This window comes from Dermacentor andersoni, chromosome 3, assembly GCF_023375885.2.
Source record: "Dermacentor andersoni chromosome 3, qqDerAnde1_hic_scaffold, whole genome shotgun sequence".
Lineage (NCBI taxonomy): Eukaryota > Metazoa > Arthropoda > Arachnida > Ixodida > Ixodidae > Dermacentor > Dermacentor andersoni.
In genome coordinates this window covers 40,371,794-40,392,716 of record NC_092816.1, presented here as the reverse complement: position 1 = coordinate 40,392,716, position 20,923 = coordinate 40,371,794, and the positions used below count along the sequence as shown (strand labels likewise).

General features: G+C 48.0%; 1 protein-coding gene across 1 annotated transcript in view; it reads right to left on the bottom strand.

Annotated features, from left to right (window-relative positions):
* Window positions 1–20,079, bottom strand: part of LOC126517490 (sodium- and chloride-dependent GABA transporter 1-like) — a 99,047-nt gene extending 78,968 nt beyond the window's left edge. The window contains exon 1 of the mRNA XM_050167223.3: window positions 18,768–20,079. Coding sequence (XP_050023180.1) covers window positions 18,768–19,548 — 781 coding nt within the window. The 5' untranslated portion in view covers window positions 19,549–20,079. The remainder of the gene's footprint in view (window positions 1–18,767) is intronic.
* Window positions 20,080–20,923: the final 844 nt, after the last annotated feature.

Below are 20,923 nucleotides of genomic sequence, written 5' to 3'. Positions count from 1 at the left end.
TGCACGGTCAAGACTATAACGACACGATGGGCGGGACGCGGCGAAATATGTCAATAAATACATTTGAACAACAAAACTGTGGGCGGTCGTTTACGTTATCCATTCGATATCTAGACGACTAACGGGCGTAAATACCATTGACGGGGATGCTGTTGCTTCACAAACTGCCGTGGCCCACAACATGCGAAACTTATCAGAAGTCTCTTTGGACAGCGAAGAAGGAAGGCTTGTTCTAAGACTTACTGCTTGATTCCCTGAACCGGCGTTTCATTTTCATCCGGCTACAGACAGATAAGTGCTCGTAATATGCAAGGACAAGGTCTACTTGATAAAACATTCGCATATATATATATATATATATATATATATATATATATATATATATATATATATATATATAACTCGATGTGGACACTGTGGACTACTGCCATATTGCCAAATTCGCCATCTTTTTGTCAGGTGTCACTGATTGGCTAAAGAACGCAAAGATGGCGCAAGTTGACAATATGGCGGACCTTAACAGTGTCCAACAAAGCACTCCTATGGATTTCCAAAAGTCTAGGGGGGGGGGGGGGGGGGGGGGGTGCGACGTCTGCAGGAAGAGCGGGAGAACGATGCGCACTGGCATGGGAATTACGCGGGTCCCTCGTCAGTTCAGCTGACGTCACTGTACGTTTTATAACACTATAGGGACCCTTCACACACGCACCAACGTCCCTTTGAGAGTGCGCACGAAATCTCCCCAGAGCCAACACTGCATGGTAATCCACCGAAGACGGAATGTAGAGGCTGTATGTCTGGGCCGTCTAATCTGCGCAGGATCCATCAAGAAAAATGACTTCTTTCGCCACCCGTCGCCCTTGGAACACATGCCCGAGATGTGGCAGCGACAAACACGGAGGGGACGCACAGCAACGCCTTTTAAAGCGAGGATTTTGGGCCCCTGATTGCAAGCGGCAGCTTGCCTTGTAAACATCGTCAACTGAACTGAGTTATTCTTTTCCTTATGGCATTGTGGGCTAAAATATTGTGCCGATCACACGCACTGTGAGAATCGGCGAACGCGAGGCTTCTTTGGTGTAGACGCTCGTGTCAATGCTAAATGCGTTGACGTTACGCGGTGTTAAACACTAACGCAGGCAACATGTTGCGTTATGTATAGATGTGGTGTTTACGTTACGTAGACGCCATGTTCCCGTTATGTAAGACGAGATGCTGATGGTCACGCATCTGTTGAACCGATACGCGAGTTCGGTTCTACGTTACGTTGAACCGTTACGTTGTGTACAAGGGTTCTGCTAAAGCTGTATTTTCATATTGCAAAATTTTTTGAGATTCATGTGTGACATGTAATTTTGTCCTCCGTAAATTTACTATTAGATGCCGTTCACAGAATTGTGATATCATCTTTCATTGTTGAGTTACAAAGTTGTAAACGTGGTAAATTTATTATTTGAAACTTCGCGATTTTCGCCATTTTATAATTAAAAGAAATCACGACCTAAACGAAAAATTCGAGACCAACATTCACTATAATTCAAGTTTTTCTTTTAAATGCAACAAGCCTCGTCAAATTTGGTGCCGTGGTTGCCGAGAAAACGAACTCTCCTTTTACATGTATTTAGACAGGAGCACCCGAGCTAAAATTCCGAACCTCGTGCAGTGGTTGCCGAGGAAAGCTACTTATCCGTCCCCACATATTTATTATAGGAGCTACCCCCTAGCTATACAGCTTCCTCTTAAACCCTGAAATGTGCAACGCCTTCGCACGACTTCCTAACCAACAGACGACACTTCCGTCCACTGAAGATAGTACGTGAAATATGACTCGTCGTGGCGTACTATATAGATGTCGCAACTATCGCTCGTACTGTCTCCTCTGGTGTCGTTTTGTGATCATCGCGCGACGACGTATCAGGGTCGCTCTCTACTAATTGCTGTTTTCGTTCGTGCAGGAGGCCACTTGTCGCGCGACCGCTGCCAACTTGGGGAACCGTTCGCAGAAGGCGAGAAGATGCATTGAGGCACGAAATGGGATGCCACGCCTTCCGAGTCGCGTGCGGGAAGGAAGCCGAAGCGAAGGGTGCGCGCGGTGACCCCTTGACCCTGACACGTATGGTAAACAAGACCCAACCGCGCGCTTTGGAAACGCAGAAGGCCCTTGATGCTTCCTTTTTACGGCCCCTGAAGGAGGCAAGCCTGCTTTCTGTGGGCTCGACTGTTTCGGAAGTAAAGAATAAAGCGTTGGAACAGATGATGGTGATGACGATACACTTTATTGAAAAAGATAAGAGTACGAGAACAAGGCGCGAATAAAACGAGTAGCACACACGAGACGCTCAAAGAAGTGAGAGAGAGAGAGAGAGAATGAGTAAGGCTGCCCAGTGCGGTAAGCCTACGCATATCTCTTCGATTGTTAACACAGAATTTCAGGGCAACGAGGAAACACACAGAAAACTACATTATGTGTTCCATGGTTGATTCATAAAACTGCGCGCTAAATATCTAAGAGTTATGGAGTTGATGTTCGCCTCAATGTCAGCGAGGGAAACTTGGAGATGTTGTGGATGTCGCGAAGTCACGTTACAATAGGCAACCCAGTGGCGCTGATTGCAAAGGGGTTAACTGTTTATTAGGATAGAATAGGCAAGCGATAGCATGGAAAGTATTTACACGGACATCAAACTACGCGTCAAAAGTTAGAATTTTGGTCTTCCTTCTCTTAGCCGAATCTCCGCCGAATCCCCCTCCAACGGCCCTGCACGTACCTAAAAGCATCCCCAGCAACCCTCTCGCCCCATCGTTCGTCCAATCACACTGCGGTGCGCGCAGTGTGCACACAACGAGGCTCCAGAGTGACACTATCCGGAGTTCCAATACGTCAAGGCCGTCGCCACACACCCTTTGCAGTGCAGCGAGTCTCTTGTCTCACTAACAAGCAAGGCACACTCCCCCGCAGAAAACACTTCCACGCCCCGTTGGGGCATCTGGTCCGTTTGCGGAATGTCTCGCCACGGTGCGGTTCAGCGGCGAGGGGTCGCCTTCAAAGCCACGGCACCGCTTCTGCGAACCGACCGGCGGATGCCCCGACTCACAGTCTACTCGCTTACGCGCTCTTCGTAAACCGCGGCTCCCCCACCCCCGATGGCTATAACTCTCCGCCGCCGTCTTGGTGTCGAACCACGCGTCTCTTCTGGCCACTTTGCGTGACCCTTACATGTAGCCGCCCGCACAAACAACGCTGAACTCCACTTGGAGTATACCGAAAATCCCCAAACCAACGATTCGCCCACACGCTTTGTTGGACGCCTCCTCGGGCTTGCTCATAGGTAAGCTAGACTACTAGCCTAGAATGCATTCGCTAGATTTATTTTAGGATGTTCGAATGTTGATCGTACGGATCCATTTCACTCTTCGAAAATCGACCGCAGAGTTGAAAGAACTATGACATTTCCTACTAAAAAAAGGGGGGTGGGGGTCAGCGATTGCTGTGCGGTCAGTGATTACTAAGTCTTGAACGCATGCGGTGAACTAGTATAGTATCAGGCGATAGACTAGGACACTGAAGCATGCAGCACACTCCGATGACGCGTCCGAGAGGCTACTGCGGGGTAGAGAAACATTGCCGTCGAAAGAAAACTAGCGAAAGAAGGTCGCGGTCACGCCATGCATCCACAAACCGATTTCAGTACACGAAGCTGAAGCTTCGCAGCGATATATTGTGCAATGTGGATAGACCGAAGGTGCTTTCAGTAACTATTCCGAATAATTAGACCAAGCACAAATAATTACCACATATGTTATAAATTCCCTAGCGAGTGGCCTCGTATTGTGCAGGAGTGTGTTTGCCATTCGTAAACGATTACGATGTCCAGCTCGGCCCTCGACGACCAGCTCAAGCTGATTAAGAGAGCTGAGAAGATGGAAAGAGCCAGCGGAGCCCTGGACTAAGGGCCCCGACCATTAGCGGTTTTTCTGATTATTCTTTTAATAAAGTTTAGCTATCTATCTATCTACGATGTGTCTTACCGAAAAAGTTGAATACATCCGCAAGAATTTCATTGGAATCCTGGTATGTTCTTTTTTTTTTCAATTTTATTTGTATCTTGTTTCTTAGTGTGGTCAGTGACTCTACAGCAAAGTAACGATGATCAATGAATGCAGCTACAGAAGATCCCATAGCAGCACCTACTGCAGAGCCAATTTAGGCTCAACTTTCGGGTACAAATTGACCCTGCAAGTGGATAACTCACAGTGAACTTGCAATAGCGCTATGAACATATGGCAAGCAAAATAGCAGATATACAACAAAAACACGGGGCCGGTTAGTTGTATATCCCTGTTTCTTTACATCTGTACTGTTCGCAGCGCTTTTGCAAGACCAATAATAGGACACGTGGGCCCTGTGTTGGTCCTATATCGGCTCCACTGTTGGTCCTATATCGGTCCTATATCGGGCCCAACTCCAACGCGGCCTATTCAAATACATGTAAAACGCGAAAACGTCGTTCTGTTAAAAAAAAATTTTGCATTTGAGAGAAAAAGGTAAATTCCAGTAACTGTTGGAAGCGCAATTTCAATTTAGGGCCTGAATTTTGTTAAAAGAATTTTACAGAATTCGCAAGTTCGAAAAAAATAGACGCACGAAGTTCATAAAATAATAGTTCTGCATCAAGAAGAGATATCGCGGTTCTGTAAACGGCTCCATTAGATCATTCAAAGCAGACAAATTCGACATGTCAATTTATATCTTACGTAATTCTTTTTACGTTGTCTACAAAGGTCCTGCAAAAGCTGCATTTCCATATCGCTGATCTTTTTTTTTTTTTTCAGATTCACTTGTAAAATATCAATTTTTTTGCGCTATCAGCTGCAATTAACAGAATTGTGATACGATTTTTCATTGCTGAGTTAGTTGTAAACTTGATAGTTTCGTTTTCTCAATAATTGCGATTTTCGCCTATATTTATGAAAGAAATTGACGACCTAAATCAAAAATTCGAAACAAACAGTCACTAGATTTTAAGTTTTTCTTTTATATGCAACAAACCTCGTCAATACTAGTGCAGTGATTGCCGAAAAAACGAATTATCCTTTTGCATATATTTAGATAGGAGCCCCTGAGCTAAATTTTCTTTTAAGTGCCAGTTGGGTAGACGTGAGAGAAAACGTGGACAGGCGAACGTTTACCCAGTGAGCAGTCTTCGTGCGCTTGGCAGCGCCCGCAAACATTGTTATTAGATAATTAAGAGAAACTGAGACATCCACCAAACAACCACTTTTCTTCAACTGCGAGGCTTTTCTTTCTAGGAGCCCGTATGGGTTTCCTTTGTAGCAATCACTGCGATTGGGTGGATGTCTCATTTTCCCTTAATTAATTACTTCCCTCCACCTTGCGGGTTTCCACAGAACTATTACGTTATTACGTAGTATATAGCAGGCGCATTGGTTACACGTGGCAGAACGATGGCACAACGTTGGTACAACATAGGGTTCACGTTGGCACTGCTGCCAGTATTGCTTAGGCGAACGTTGCGGTGAACTCCAGACACACTGCAGCGCTTTGCCGGCGCGCAGTCTTCGGGCGCGTTCATATCGGTTGTCTTCCCGGGCACGTCCCTTGCGCAAAAGAAGCGGCAAGTATGCAAAGCTTTCGCCTTATGCACTTCCCTTTCCGCGCGTGTTTTTTTTTTTTTTTTTTTTTTCTCCAGGCATGATGCGGTTACAGCAGCGCTTCGCGTATGCATTGGCGCCTGCTGCACCGGCGAACCGCTACACTCTTAACCCTTTATTGACGAGTGTTGCCTACAGGCAACATACCAAAAAAGATTTTTTTTTTAGCCGCTATTAAGTATTGAGCACGAAGTTTCTAGCTAACTGTCTTCGGCCAACACTGAATGACATGTAGGCAGCAAGCGTCATTTGTTGGTTTAGAGCAGGAACACTGGACGAAGAAGTAGAAGCTTGGCACGCGACTCACTGTCTTGTGCAAGCAAAGCCAATCCCCCATCGTGGGTAGGAGTGACACGTGTCACAGGCTACAACAACAACAACAACAACAACAACAACAAAGTCAGAGGAGACAGGCCGATGCAACATATGCAGCAGCAGGGGTGTCACACATGTGATGTAAAGCAAATGAAATGTGCACCTATGGTTCACATATGATGAGGGCTGTCTATACAAATTGAAAATGAAGCCTTAGGTGGCGTGGGGTGAAGCCCACTTTCAGTTTGGTGCCTGGGGTTATCCCTCTATTGCTGAAAAATTTCTGCGAAATATTTTTTCTTTTTGTTCATTATGCTTACTCTTGATGCGTTTTGCATATTAAGATAGAAGAATAAACATTTTTTCTCGGTATTTATATGTCTCGTAATTAAAGGGTTAAACAAAATTACACCCTTTTGCTACAACGATATTCGTCATCTGTCTTGTCCGCATTTCCTTTCTTTAACGCGGCGAGCCCGGTACTTCTAAATCACGAACGGCTAGCCCGTTATCAGCATGACAGAGCATTCTCGACAGGAAAGTAACGAGCGTAGCGTTCTCAAGGAAGGAAACGCAAGCAAGATAAGTGACGATTATTGTTGTGTGGCAAATATACACCCCAAAGGGTGTACATTTGCTTAAGAGTATAGTATAGCTATAGGTTGTCCGGGGCCAGTGGGTAAGCCGGAGACGGGCCCGCGGACCGGGCCGGGGTCGGGCCTGGGAGCTTAGGGCTACGGTCGGGGCCCGGGTCTCGGTAGGCACGTACGTAATAGGCCCGGACGCCGTGCTGTTTTCAGCCCCGCCATACTGTAGAAGGTGCCACGCCCCCGAACTGCAGCACGTGAAGGATGTTGTAGTGGAAGACTCGTCATTGATCGCAGAGCTTTCGTCGGAAATCCCCGGAAATTTCAGTACATGGTCGTTTTTGTATTCCACCGACATCGTAATTCGGCAGCTGCGCAACGAAATCGATCCCGCTACCTAGTTATCAGAAGAAGAAAGAAACCATAGCCATCAAGCCCGCGCGGCGAACAGACGCAACTATAACAGTCACGATATTGCGCGCAGAGTTGCGAGCTCCAGAAGTTCAAGGTTGTCACGTCGCGCCATAAAAAACAAAAAACAAAAGAAAAACGACATAACCTAGATTAGATGTTAGAGAACGTGCTCTACGTGAAAGACAATCACGCGCCGTGGTTGCTTAGCATGGCTTTCGTGTTGCGCTGCCGAGCACGAGGTCGCGGGATGGAATCCCGGACACGGCCAGCCACATTTCGGTGAGGGCGAAATGCAAAGAACACCCGTGTACTTAGATTTAGCTGCACGTTAAATAAAGCCAGGTGGTAAAAATTAATCCGGAGTCCTCCCCCCCTACGGCGTGCGTCACGATCAGATCGTGGTTTTGGCGCGTAAATCTCCATAATTTAATTTTACTCTTAAAGCCAATCCTATTAATTGTATGCCACCTACTGCATGAAAGGTTATGGCAACCTTGCGAGCCGTGAATTCCACACCGACCTACGGAACTCGAAAACATCCACCCAACACAACCTATGTAAGCACAGGTGCGCTACACAGACGACTACATCACACGCGCTGCGTTTCATAACTTGGCTCGACAAATCGAAAGGAAACAGCAGGTGCAGCGCGAACCGCGCATATGCTGTATATACCAGAAGATAAATGTGACGAAATTGCCAGGCTAAACCCGCCTGTTGCTACAATTCACCACCACCACCAACGAGTAAGCGGAGCGTCCGTCTATTTTTTTACTTTGCTCGGTATTCTTATCTTTCGCCGCAACCCTGAAGACTTACGATATACATATGACGACGACGCGACAGGTTATACCGAGGTGTTCCCTCCAGATAAATTGCTCGTGAGAAGTAGAAGTGTGCAGTATACACGCTGACCCACATTCTCCATGCCACATTGCCCCTTGGAAGCCGTGTCATCGTCTCTTCCTCTCAGATGTATCTGCCATGGAGCCTCGCTGCGTGTCAACTTTGAAGTGTCAGACGACCCCGACACGACAGCCGTTCTACGAGCATTAAACCTAACCGCTGAACCTTCGAAGCTTACTTGGCGCCAAAGATGACGAAATACGTACCTCTTCAGGAATAGCTCACTCCCATTGCTAAGCTTTACTAACCTGAAAGTGGTTAATTAATAATGTGCGACTGGTCTTAGTTTTTAGAGAGAGAGAGAGAGAGAGAGCTTATAGAAAGGCAAGGAGGTTAAACTGGGATTGTTCTGATTGGCTGCCCTGCACAAGAGGAAGGGGGCACGGCATACAAAACAAAACAAAAAGAGGGATCAAGGAGAGAGAGAGAAAAAAAAAATGATCACAATCGAATAAACCGCATACGGAGAAGATACTGACTGGAACACCGACCCCGGCTTTCATCGATGCACGAGGCTTTGAAAGAGCTATTGCGTTTTTATTTCTCTCTCTTTTCTTTAGATGTAGACTATAGTAGATCTGGCCACTTTCGACTATATGTATACTTGACATTTTCGTAGCATTCCCTTCACTGCCGCATGAAAGTTGTCCGCAAGTATAGGACTCGATTTCATGAAATCAATTACAGTCGAACGCGATTGTAACGAAGTGCTCGGGGGCCTTCGAAATCACTCGCTATACACAGGCCACTTCGTTGTGGAAGATCACGCGCCGCACAGCTCCGCAGTAGAACCGAGACAGACGTATTCCTTCGCTATACAGGTCATTTCGTTGTATGGGCGTTCGTTGTATGTAGCGGTGCTCGACTGTATACGAGACGTTCATCATCAGCAGTTGTTGAAATCTTGTTGAGCGCGTTTACGGCCGACTTTCGTCTTCGCGTGTCTTTCGCGTCTCTTCATTCGCAGTGATGACGACGTTTCTGGTGGCCCACGAGTATGGCATAGCAATTAAGTATAATGAAACATTTCTCTTCGGCATCCCCTTTATCGGTGAGTAGATTCACCCACGGATAAAATGATTTCGTGCAAGCGATCTCAGTCACAAAGTAACTAGGTCAGCAAAATACTCATATATATTTCTGCCCAGCTCAGCCTTTCCTTTCTGGGTTTGCGAGGTCGAGCTCGATCCTCTACGAAAAGGCGAAAAAAGAAGTCGAGCTTTCTGTTTGTCAGTGGTCGTCTCGCTCAGCGGCGAGCTGCGAAGCGTATTTTTCTTTGTGTCCAGTCGAGCCAGATAAAAGCGGTGGGCGCCCACATAACGCCGTGTACTTTAGATAAGCCTCGACGACCTTTTATGCGCGCGAGAGAGATATATTTCCTGCAGCACTGCTGGTGGCATTCGCACATACATGCAAGGGTCCAGATACGTGTAGCATACAGTAAAAGATACATATACGCCTACAGGGTGAATCCCAGGTTTCCCAGACCGATAGCCAAAGTCTGAACTGAAGGTACCGGGTCTGTGCAGTATCTTAGGGGCTTTACAGTGTCGGTCACTGCAGCGACACCTTGTGAGCAGTTTATATTAAAACGGTGCTCGTTAACTTGAGGCAGCCGAGTCGCGTCGGTGCAGAGTCCAGGTGGTTACGGTGTTCTGCAGTCGAACGCGAGTTCTAGGGTTCGATTGTCAGATAGCGGCGGCTGCAGCATTTCGATGGGAGATATATCATATTTTTTTTCAGACCTCCTTGGCCATGTGCAATAACGGGCGTGTACTCAGGTGTACGATCGCGTACGCTCATATATTCAGGTGCACGTTAAAGTGCATCGCGGTGTCAAAATTAATTTGGAACTCTGCCCGTTCCCCCGCCACTCCCATTGTGCAGCTACGAAACTGCCGATACTTTGTACGATCTGTTTCCTCTCTATTTTTTTTTCTTCTTTCCTCCTATTCGAGCGGCGGTCGCGTTGTGTCTTCTCAAGAAACAATTGCGCATATTGCTACTCTTCCTAGCTTGCATGGGGCATTTCTACTCGAAGTGAAGCGAAGTTTAATGTTTCTGAAGGACGACTTCGGCAACTACGAAATTTTGAGCGCTATATATAGGCCGTCTCAAGGTAAAACGTAATTTTTTTTGATAGATTTCTGCGCAACGTTAGTGGCAGTGGTAGTATAGCAGTCATATATTTTATATAGTGTTAAGTTGTATTACACAGATAAGTGTAATAGTTGGATTAGACAATTTGCAGGTAATAGTTAGGTCGTAACGGTACACACTCGCAAAAAATAACATTTAGTTCTTCGATGCTTTTCTGTCAACTCTATAGATAGTATACACTGTAAAATAATTTAAACCCCTAAAGGTTAATGAGGGTGTACATAGGCCTATAACTCACACCCTTAATTACTTCATTTTTGGGTGTAAGGATGCGAGTTACAGACTGACTTACACCTTATTCACATTTAGGGGTTTAAATTATTTTTACAGTGTGCGCGGACTAGTGTCCTTACAATTTTTGTGCCGAATAACGTCTTACAGACTCCCTGCGAACAAACGTCTTTGTTACTCTCGCATTCGGCTTGCGTCGCCACGGCATTCATGCAGTATTGAGTGGCACAGAAGAGAGAAGCAATAACGCAAGAGAAACCAAAATAAAAGGCGCGCTCTTGTATAAACGCCCGCTTTCGAGTTTGTTTCGCAACAACGTCGGCACGGAATTCGGAGGCACTTCCTTCAGGGTTCGCTGATCGCGCTCTGGGCAAACCTGACTCGCTTACATAGCAGGAAAGCACGGCAGTTTGTTTACTACGGGAGCTAGGCGTATTTCCACTTGTCGCGCGTTAGAGAGGCGGGGGGCACACGTTTTCGATGTTCTCCTAATTAAATCTCGAGCATCGGAAAGCTTCCGCTGCCGGCGCCGTTTGCCGGAAGATAGATACATCTATCGCCGATACTCGTCCTTGCTCCATTCACTGTATAGCCTGCAAGGACGCTAACAAACGGGCAGTACAGTAGCGCACGTTCACGCGCGTTCACACCAGTAACAAATCACGTCGAACGCCTCGAGGGAAGCATGTGCGAAGGAGGCGACAGGCCTGGTGACAAATTGTGGCCTTCGGTTTTCTCCCCGTTCCACACGAAAGTTTCTTTTACGCGCACGTACAAAAACACGTAAATAATACAGAAACTCGGCGCGTCCTTTTAATGACCAACGCTCGCTGCGTTAACGGACAGAAGCTTACTCGTATATGACAGTTACATTGGACGGCAAGTCTTAGTACGACGGGAGGTTTGGCTGCAGTCGATAATGCGTTTCCATTAGATTTTACTGAGATTTTACGAAGGTTGCGCCTTTTATTTGATTTGTAACTAATTGCAGTGATCCGGACAAGACAATGGGGTCATGCGAAGATGAAGACTTGAAATGATCGGCAGTGAGCGAACGAAGAAAACCACAGCCCGCGGGGTGCGCGCTATGTTCAGGACGCTTTGAAATTTCGCCACCTGCGCGTTTCGAACCAATCAGAGACGCCGTAGCAGCCCTGTGGGCCAATCAGACCCAACATCATGGCGGATTCGGCAATATCATGTAACAGTGTGCGAATTTTTGAACGTTTCGAATAGTGAATCGAACGTTGTCCTATACAATTCGGTCTCCGAATCGATTCCTGACCACGCTTTCCCTCTTCCCCTTTTCCCAACGCAGAGTAGCTGGCTAGATTAATGTACCTCAGGCCGACCTCTCTGCATTTCGTATCATTAAACCTTTCTCGCTCTCTAGTGACTATTCGAAAATTTACAAAAGAACAACAACAACATAAATTCTAAGTGTTATACGTGCCAAAACTAGGAGTATAACTATGGGGCACGCCGTAGTGGGGGACTCCGGATTAATTTTGACCACCCGGGGTTATTTAACGTGACCGCAATGCAAGGCACACGGCAATTTTTGCTGCCGCCGTGGCCGGGATTCGATCCCGCGACCTCGTGCTTAGCAGCGCTACGCCAAAGCCACTATAAGCAACCACGACGGGTACTCGAAAATCCGAATACTTTTCGAATAGTTTTCGAATGCTTAACGTCGCCGACCGTACGCAATCAAGTACGAAAATTTACGCAAAAATGCGACAGCGTTCATCCCATTCGCATTGCACATGACAATCTGAGTAGGCTGCGGCGCTTGGAGAGCCAGACTTTACCGACTAAATAGCTCCACTTGCAGTTAAATATTGCTTAGACGCGTCTCTGATTGGTTGAGACACTGTATAGTGGATATCGTTTGGTATACTCTTTGTGAACATACCTGGAAATGCAGCACCTGTGTCCTCTCATCGTATTGATTACTAATGTGTTCCCTTGCAACATAGCAACTTGATACAATACTGGTATACCGTCTGCCGCGATGACTCAAACTAAAGAAAAAGTGTTATTTGTTTTGTTTTTTCGCTCGACCATCGCCGCAGACGACAGGAATTTTTTATTTTGTCGCGAAGGTATACGCAGATACAACTGACCAACAATGGCTGCCCTTCTAAACTTCATCTGATAATGCACGACCGCGCATGCTCCAGCGTGCCCCAAGTTTGCGAACAAACTGATTAGTTGTCCCCTAATGCTCCCCTTTGCACTTTTGATGCATGGCACGCGTTACAACGTGCAATGTCAATGACAGAGACTTTCTAATCTTGTGAGTGTACCGGCATGTCAAGAAGTTGTTCGACCCTAATGGCCAGAAGACTGCAGATTATTCGCAAACTACTCGAAAAGAAATATTCGATTCGATTTCGGTGCTATTCGATTCGTACTCGATTCGGTTCACGTCTAGCGCTATTCGATTCCGTTCCAAGAAGAACTAGTCGCGCAGCCGTAGTCGATATGGCGGAATCTGAGTAATAATGGTGTCCGGGCCTCTGTCAAGTTTCAGACCGCAGCTTTTAGCCCTGTCAGCCACTAAACTTGTTCTGGAAACAAAGAATCTGAATGTGATTGTCGATGGATAGTAACCCGGGCTTACTTCGACGGGTAAAGTGCGCGCTCGCTAGGCAAGCACGGTCTCACGCCGCGAGAGTGAACGAGATCGCGAACTTGCTGCGTGCTCGCTGCCGAATTGTTTGTCTTGCACTCCCCCGCACCCCCCTCTCCCCCACCTTTTCGTGGGCGCGCGGTATACACGATACGCACAGGGAGGGAAGGGGGGGGAGTGTCGCCTATCAGCGGGCCAGCCTTCCCACGGTCGAGACGTATATAGCACTCGGAACGCGTATACGTACACAAACGGATGGAAGACTCGGATCGGTTTGGTCTGGCAATCTCGCATATGTATGTATATATATATATATATATATATTTGGGGGTGGGGCATTGCTGCCAACGCGCACTAGAGGACACTGTCGTGGGGACGTGGACCCTTGTGTGGCAATGGCATACGATACCAACTCTGATGGATTGGCCATGAATCGGGGAGCAGTGATGAGAAATTATAGTACCTATCTAAATGTAAAATAACTGGAACGCAAGTTGAGTATAGGTAGGCTAGTATCCAAAGAAAATGAATTTGTAAACGCACAGACAAATGAAAACAAAGGAGTGAATGAACACATCAGAAAGAGAAATCAGACTGCGATCTGAATTTTGCACTATACGGTCCGATTTTTGCGACGAAGCTCCACGAAATCCAAGCGACAGTCCGTGAGCCGACCGAGCAAACTGTGCCCAATTATAGTCGAGGCACCCCACAGACAGGCAGAACGGCGACGGTCATATTGTCGAAGTCCAACACGACGAAGGGACGGCGATCCAACTGCACTTCTCTTTTTGTTATACTCGCGCAACGGCCCTAAGGGCGAGACACGATCGACCCCATTTATGCTCCCTCTTTATGGTGCATTATGGTATACATATAACGCACACGAAGCACGGCGCGCGAATCGGTGTCGCATTGCACAAGTGCGGTTTAATTACTGCAAGCGTTATCCCACAGGCAGGGAAGCGCGTCCGTGGTCGCGTATGCGTGCCACGTTGAATCGCAGGACCCAGGATGCGACGATCGAGACTCCTCGTCGCGGAACTCGGCCGACCGTGACGCGCGAATGTCGGTCGGTCGACCACGCGGCAACTTTGTGAGCTACAGCAAGCACGGGACTGGCGCCGCCTGCAAACATACACTTTCCCACATTTATACACAGGCTACACAACATGTAATCCAGACAAATACAGCCCGTGGTGCGAAGGGAGACCGACATTGGAACACATAACATTCCAGTGCGAGCTACGTCCGTCGGCTGCTACCTCGCGGCTGCCAGACAACGCTCTCCATAACTGCAGTCGTGGGAGGCGCGACTCACGGAAGTGGAATTGGGAAGCCAACCGGCGACCCTTGACCGGACCCGGCGAGCCGCTGTAACCAGTGGGGCCCTGAAGGAGGGGTCCACCCATCACAACCAAACAACCTCTAATACAATAAACGGTTTACTCTCTCTCTCTTTCTCTCTCTCTCTCTCTCTCTCTCTCTCTCTCTCTCTCTCTTGTGAGCTATAAGCGAGACCGAATGACGAATTCGAGCGCGAGCGGTGAATACGCGAGTCGCACGTGGAAAGATGTTAAACGGGGCAACGACAATGCGTGCATTCGTTTTGAGAAGAAATACGTTTTTCAACGCGGGACTGACTCCAATTTCTCCGTATACAAATAACCTCGGAGTGCTAAAAAAAAGCGCTCTTATACGAGACAACTGCTTAATCTGTTCGAATGAGATTTGCTTCGTTTAGGAAAGCTTAAGCTGTTGTAACCGCAGTATTGATGTATTGGGCCTGAAAATAGTTAACAGAACTTGCCGAAAAGCGGTAAGCTAGGAAAAAAAATATAAAAGAATCGATTCGTGAAGTTCGTAATTTATCGACTCCGTACTACAGCACCAAATATCGCAACTATACGTAGATTGCACATCCCAGACGGTCTAAAGCGGGCGAATATGACGCATTTTTTACAGTTATGGTCAGATAGCTACTCTGCTGGATCGAGTTATGCGAAAGCCCTATTCTGAAATTTGTTGTATTGCATTTCAGAACAACGTATAATATATCAATTTTGTCCGCTTTAATTGCGGTCCTCTATAGGGTTTCTTTTTCTTTTTTTAGCTGCAACGTTTAGCTGCAACGATGAAGGAACTTATTTAATTTACAAACAACAAACTTCATATAAAGTATTTCAGCGATGGACAAACGTGAACATTTCAAGATCACCTGTATTTCGGTAGAGAATCGCAAGCTTAAAATTAAGGTCATGTCGTGGATGGGAGTGCCATGAAAGAGAGAGATAAGATATTGCTTGTAAATATCTTGGACACAATAAAAAACAAACCAATGTGACATTGAAGAAATTATCAGCGAAATTGCGACACGGTCTGCCACGCGTGAACGCGTGTCTCTATTCTCTCTCAGAACCGTGCAGTTTCTCTGCGATTTTAAGTAGGGGTCTTTCATGCACAGAGCTAAACAGCCAGAGTGTTCACAGCGTCAGCTTCGATTTGAACCAGAAATCTCTGGGATGGCGTTTAATTAACAGGCATCTGCTTCAGGCGTTTAATAGCCCACTCTTCTTCCTCCCGAAATTCTCGCAGGGAAGCATCAACACTTCTCAACACAACATCCTACACGCATTCCAGAGAGGGCGCCTCAATCATACGAAAAGCACAAACACGCGTTACTCACACCACACTATAAGCGTTATATTAACAGGCACCCAGGCTCACCCCCCCCCCCCCCTTTGGGGCCTATACATCAAATAAACACATCCTGTGATAGTGCCCTGCCAACTCCATCTTCAGAAAAACAACGCTTTCTAAACTACCACACAACCAGCGTCCAGGCAGCCGGGAGGAGTGGGAGACTCGCCCATGAAAGTTTGAAAAACTATGGTGGCTGCTTCTGGTGTAGCACGTCAAAAACGTGCTGGGGTATATCACACCACGGTACATCACACCAGGACGATATATCATCACCAGGAGGCCTGGACTGGGGCCTTAGTTCCTTTGAGACTAACAAATGTTATCTCTGTCTACCGAAAAAGCTTACCAAATACACACGCCGTATAGGCTCATTTATGTTTACATGGTTTACACACACAACTACAAAATTACTTCCGATTAACCCCGGAAATAGCTACAAGTTAGAATAGCCTACAAATATATAGGACGCGCCAGCTGGTACCAGTTTTGGTGTGCAATTAAAATGTTCCAAAAATCAGTTTTACTGCTAAACATAGTAGGAAAGCCGCATACGCGAACTCACCGCATTGGGCACGTGCATTATATTTGAACACATCAAGAACAGGTTCCTATAGTAAACTATGGGACAAAAGACTTATTTTTCCTCGGCTAACCTGGCTGTAAAAAATAATGACCGGAAGTTTTCTGGGGTAATGAAAACACTGATGCCACAAAGCGGATAAAAGGGTCTATATATTTTGACTAGATGTTCTCTCTAGAGGTCGACGGCCTTGTTCATGTGTGCACAATGGACAGTGTTTGGCTCAGTAAGATTTGCTGGGTAGGCCGACTGACAATTGCTCCTCGTAATAGTTAAAGTGATTGCCTTGAGCGAGATAATAGGGAGCTTTAGCATGACGTTACCGTTCTACCGCAACCGATGCCGCCAGCTGTGTATGACATACACGTGCTTCGAGTTTATCGCGTATGCTAAGGTATGGGGAAGCGGTATCGATAACGCTAGAACGGTAACGCTAAGCACTTTAATAGGAAGTTTTAGCGTACCGCTATCGCTTCGGCCACCCGCCATCTTCGCATTTGACAACGCCGCGCATATACAGTTGCCGCGGCTTAGCTGTAGCAGGAGTAAAGCTAGCAGCTGGAGCACATTGTAGCGGTATTCTAAAACTCACTAATTACGGTGCCTACGGTAGGATCCCAGTTTCAGTTTATCGCTTTGTGTTACAAGGCAAAATATGCGTACTGTGGATAGGCTTGCAGTAAAGGAGGTACCAACACTGAATTACCTAACACTGCACTGCAGCCATACGCGCTTAGAAATAATAGGATCACTCCGGCTGCGGCTGGCTCCGCTTCGGCACTCGACCGACTGGTACGTGCGTAAACAAACAAGTCGAAATGAGTCAGCAGAGCCGTTTGAGTGCTCTAGCGCGCAGCAAGTATCTGCCACTTTGCACAAGGAACGTCTGACCTGCTTTTTACTACACACCTGCGGGCGGGTGGTGTGTTCTTCGGCCGCGAGTCGCTAGGGCAGCCCATAAAGATGGATGTGGCTATGGGTAACGGCGTGTTTGGCAGATAAAAATGTACAGCTGCTATGCGACGTACGATGCGGGGAGTTCTCCAAACGCATTTAGCTCCACTGAGAGTTCCTGCGTCTCAAGGAGTCTGCGGACGAATTCGCCGTGATTTAAATTCGTTCGTGATAGTTGTTCGCCATTGACCGGTATAGCCTTAGCTAATAATATGTCCGACACCACGATCGTCTGACATATGCTCTCTCGAACAGTTCTGGCGTGGGAACTTCTTTTGTGAATATGGGCGGAGATCCCTCGCAACTACACGTGTAATTTCAACCACACATATACAATTCGAAATTGTACCAGAGCTGTTTAAGTGGTACCCCCATCAGTCATTGTTCCTCGAAGAGTAACCGCAACTCAGTTAAACACGATTATGCGTACGAGAGTGACGTAAGAAGTCTACATGAGGACATTGGGTGTTAATTAACAGTACGTGCTTTGAAGGTAAAGGACGAAAAGGCAGCATGAAAGTGGTAAAAGGATCTCGATACCACGACATCCTCACCCTTTGCGGGTTCGTTGGTGCAAATGTAGGAAGAGAATTCAATTAGTCGCACGTTTTCTTGAAGGGCTTTAATGTTTCGTACGGTCAGCTTTGGTACGTGGTTGCAGGGAATACAGTTCAAGACACATCAGCAGTGCAGCCGAATTGAGCTCATTCAACTTGCAACCTTGCAAATGCGACTAAAAGGCACGTCTTGTTCAGTGTAACAGCTCGCCCCCGGCGCGCCATGAAGGGCGCCGCGCGAGAGACAGGATATACGAGGAAGGTCAAAAAGGAGAGAACAATAATATGCTCCGAGAAGGCCGGGAACGTTGCGTTGTAGCGCATCAGAGTCGCCGCTGGTGTTATCGGTTTCGTCGCGGCCCCCTTATTTGCACCTTCCTGCACAGCTTTTTGCTTTGTTTGCCCCTACTTTTATAGTTTTCGCCATAACAATAATAGCTGCCGTGTGCTTTACACAAAGTGGAGTTTACTTGCACTTAACATGGTCAAGGTACTCAAGAGCACGGACTTGTTTCAGCAAAAAGGCATGTCTGTTACTTCGCTTGTAACGAGCTGCCGCGAGACCATGTGAGCGGGCGTTGTAAAATCCTATAAGAGCGTCGATGTCGAAGCCAAAGGCAACACGTGAAACAAACATCCGCTAGGACGCGGATAAGCAGTACCGCAAAGTGCGAATTCAAAAGGGGGGAAAAAAGAAGAAGAAGAAGAAGAAGAAGAAGAAGAAGAAAGAGAAGGAGAAAGAAAGGCAAAGCACAGCTGAAAGCCATAACACCGATAACATCAGGAGGGACGATTATTTTGTAAATAGTGTTTGTCAGTCTACCATTGTACCTGTCAGTGTCTACTGAAAACGCCGATTTAGCGCGTTTCCGGGGCCGCTATAGCCTTTTAAATTCGACTCCTCGAGACGTTCGAGGCAAGCTCCCGCGGGTTAGTATCGCTCGCTGAACGCACCGGTATCGCATGCATCGAAACGACGACAACTCGTCGAACAATCGTCGGGCCTCGCAGCCGCGGCCAAAACTGTTGCGCTATGCTATCTCTCCACTCACCTCCTCCGTGGACGAAGCAGAAGTAGGGAAACCTCCAGATGTTACCCAGGCCGACGGCCTCTCGCGAGCACCCTGCCACCAGATCCAGGTAGTGCACCCAGCGGGACTCCTTCACTTTCTTCTTGGGCTGCTCGGTAACATTCTCTTCGTCCGATGACGTCTCGTAGTCGTCGTCGAGCACTACCTTAGGTGTGTACTTGGGCGGCTCGATCGGCCTCAGTTCGGGAACCGAACGGGACAGCCGACGCGCCTTGCGGGTCGCTAGATTGCTGGGCTCCTCGCCAAACGAGAACGAGCGCAGGTGGTACCGGGCCGCCTCTTCGAAACCCTTGCTCGACATGACGTCCGCGGGCGCCGGCGTCGGCGGCGCGATGGGCTGGAACACCAGTCTCGTCGGCGTACCGGGCGGCTGGTCGGGGTCGCTGACCATGGTCGGGATGCCCGGAACGAGACCGGCGGACGTCGGGAACAGGATGATGGGACCCAGGCCGGCGTAGCAGTCTCCGCTGCCGGCTTCGCCACATGCTCCCCCGTTTGCGCCTCCCGGGCTGTGCGAAGGACTGTCCGACGAGTACATGTACTGCGAAGGCATCGTCGCGGTCTGCAGAAAGGGCAGTGCCACGACTTGGTCGTAGCCGCCTTCGCCGGGCACTCCGGAGGCTCCGCTGAAGCTGCCGCCGGAGCTCCTGCTCGGGTAGCGAAACGCAGGGAGCCTCGCCAGCAGCGGCGACGGCTGCGGGCTCGAAGAGTAGAGGTGACCGACGTTGTTGTGCTGCTGCATGTTTGGGCCGCCCGCGCCGGGCTGTTGTATCCGGAACTTCGTCCAAGCCGCAGCAGTTCGGCGCTTCTTATTTTCTTTCTTATCTAGTCGTCGAAGAGGGATCCACCGACACCTCGCGACCGAGGTGCGGACATTGCCGACTCCTCCGAGAAGTCTTCAGGTCCGCCGGGTCCAACGTCGCTGCAGCACTCAAGGGAGTGATCTCTTCTAGACAACTTCTTATTCAATCGCTTCGGCGTAACGGCGCGCTGAACGGGACGTCGTGCTGCGCCCGCTGGTCATGCGACGAGGCCGACTGCCTTCTGAGAGGGAAATCACCGACGACGAATGAGAAAGGCAGCCCCCACTCTTCCCCTCGTGCTCGCACACAACAAGCGACGCTCCGCTGGAGACACGCTCGACCCTCCCCTCCTCCGCCTCTCGTAGGCACCCCGCAGCCCTTCCTTGCGAGCTCGCGTCGTCGCTGGGGGAGCAACAGGTAATAATAATCGCGCGCGACTTGACTGCGCTGTGCTCGCGCGCGCGCACCTCACTGAACAGGTGCGTGTGCGCATACTGCGTGCCAGAAGCGATTGGTTCGCTAAGCAGCGCTAAGCGCTGCGATAGCGGGCCCGTTAGGTCGCTGCTGTGCCGACAGATGGCAGCACCCGTCAATGTGGGCATCAGCTGTCTGTTTTTTCTCATGGTTTCTCGTATGGAAGATAAAGATCTACCCCTTTCGTGTTACCTTTCTCCTCCTAAGAACCTCTCTCTCTCTCTATTGTCTCTCCACGGTGCCGCCGCCTTTTCCTTTGGTTTTCAGATATATCTTCTCCTCTCTTCGGGAAACCCTTCCGTCTGCTCCGGCTCGACAGCTAAGATCGTCTGCTTCGCTTGGAGAGCCTCGTATGTTTACTCAGACTGACGGCAAAACCTTTTTGGAGTATGCTCGCATGTAACGCACTACGAAGCGCGAACTTAGTTGCAAGCAGAGAGGGCTGTGCACTGTAATGCGTGGTGCTCAAACTGTTACGAGGAGTGGCCCCGGTAGCGAGAGAAGTTAGTTGGGACATTCTTAAGTTTATGGTGGAGCACGCGCATGGCGAATGTGGAAATCGCAAGGCGCCCTTGTAGGCACGTTGCACGCCTTTTGCTCATTGTTTTGTCTACTGAAATATGTCTGTGCACACTTCCTTGTTCCGTACGTTACTTAGGTTTGCGGAAATTATTAAACAAAATATACAGAATTCGTGTCATTTACGTGCGAATAGTGCAAGGGGGAAACATTAAGAATCGTGATAGTGCAATAAGGAAAATTTTCCGAAAATTATTTTCTTGAACGTAACATGTTAACGAAAAACAAGAATGACTATAACCATTTCAACTAGTCATTTCC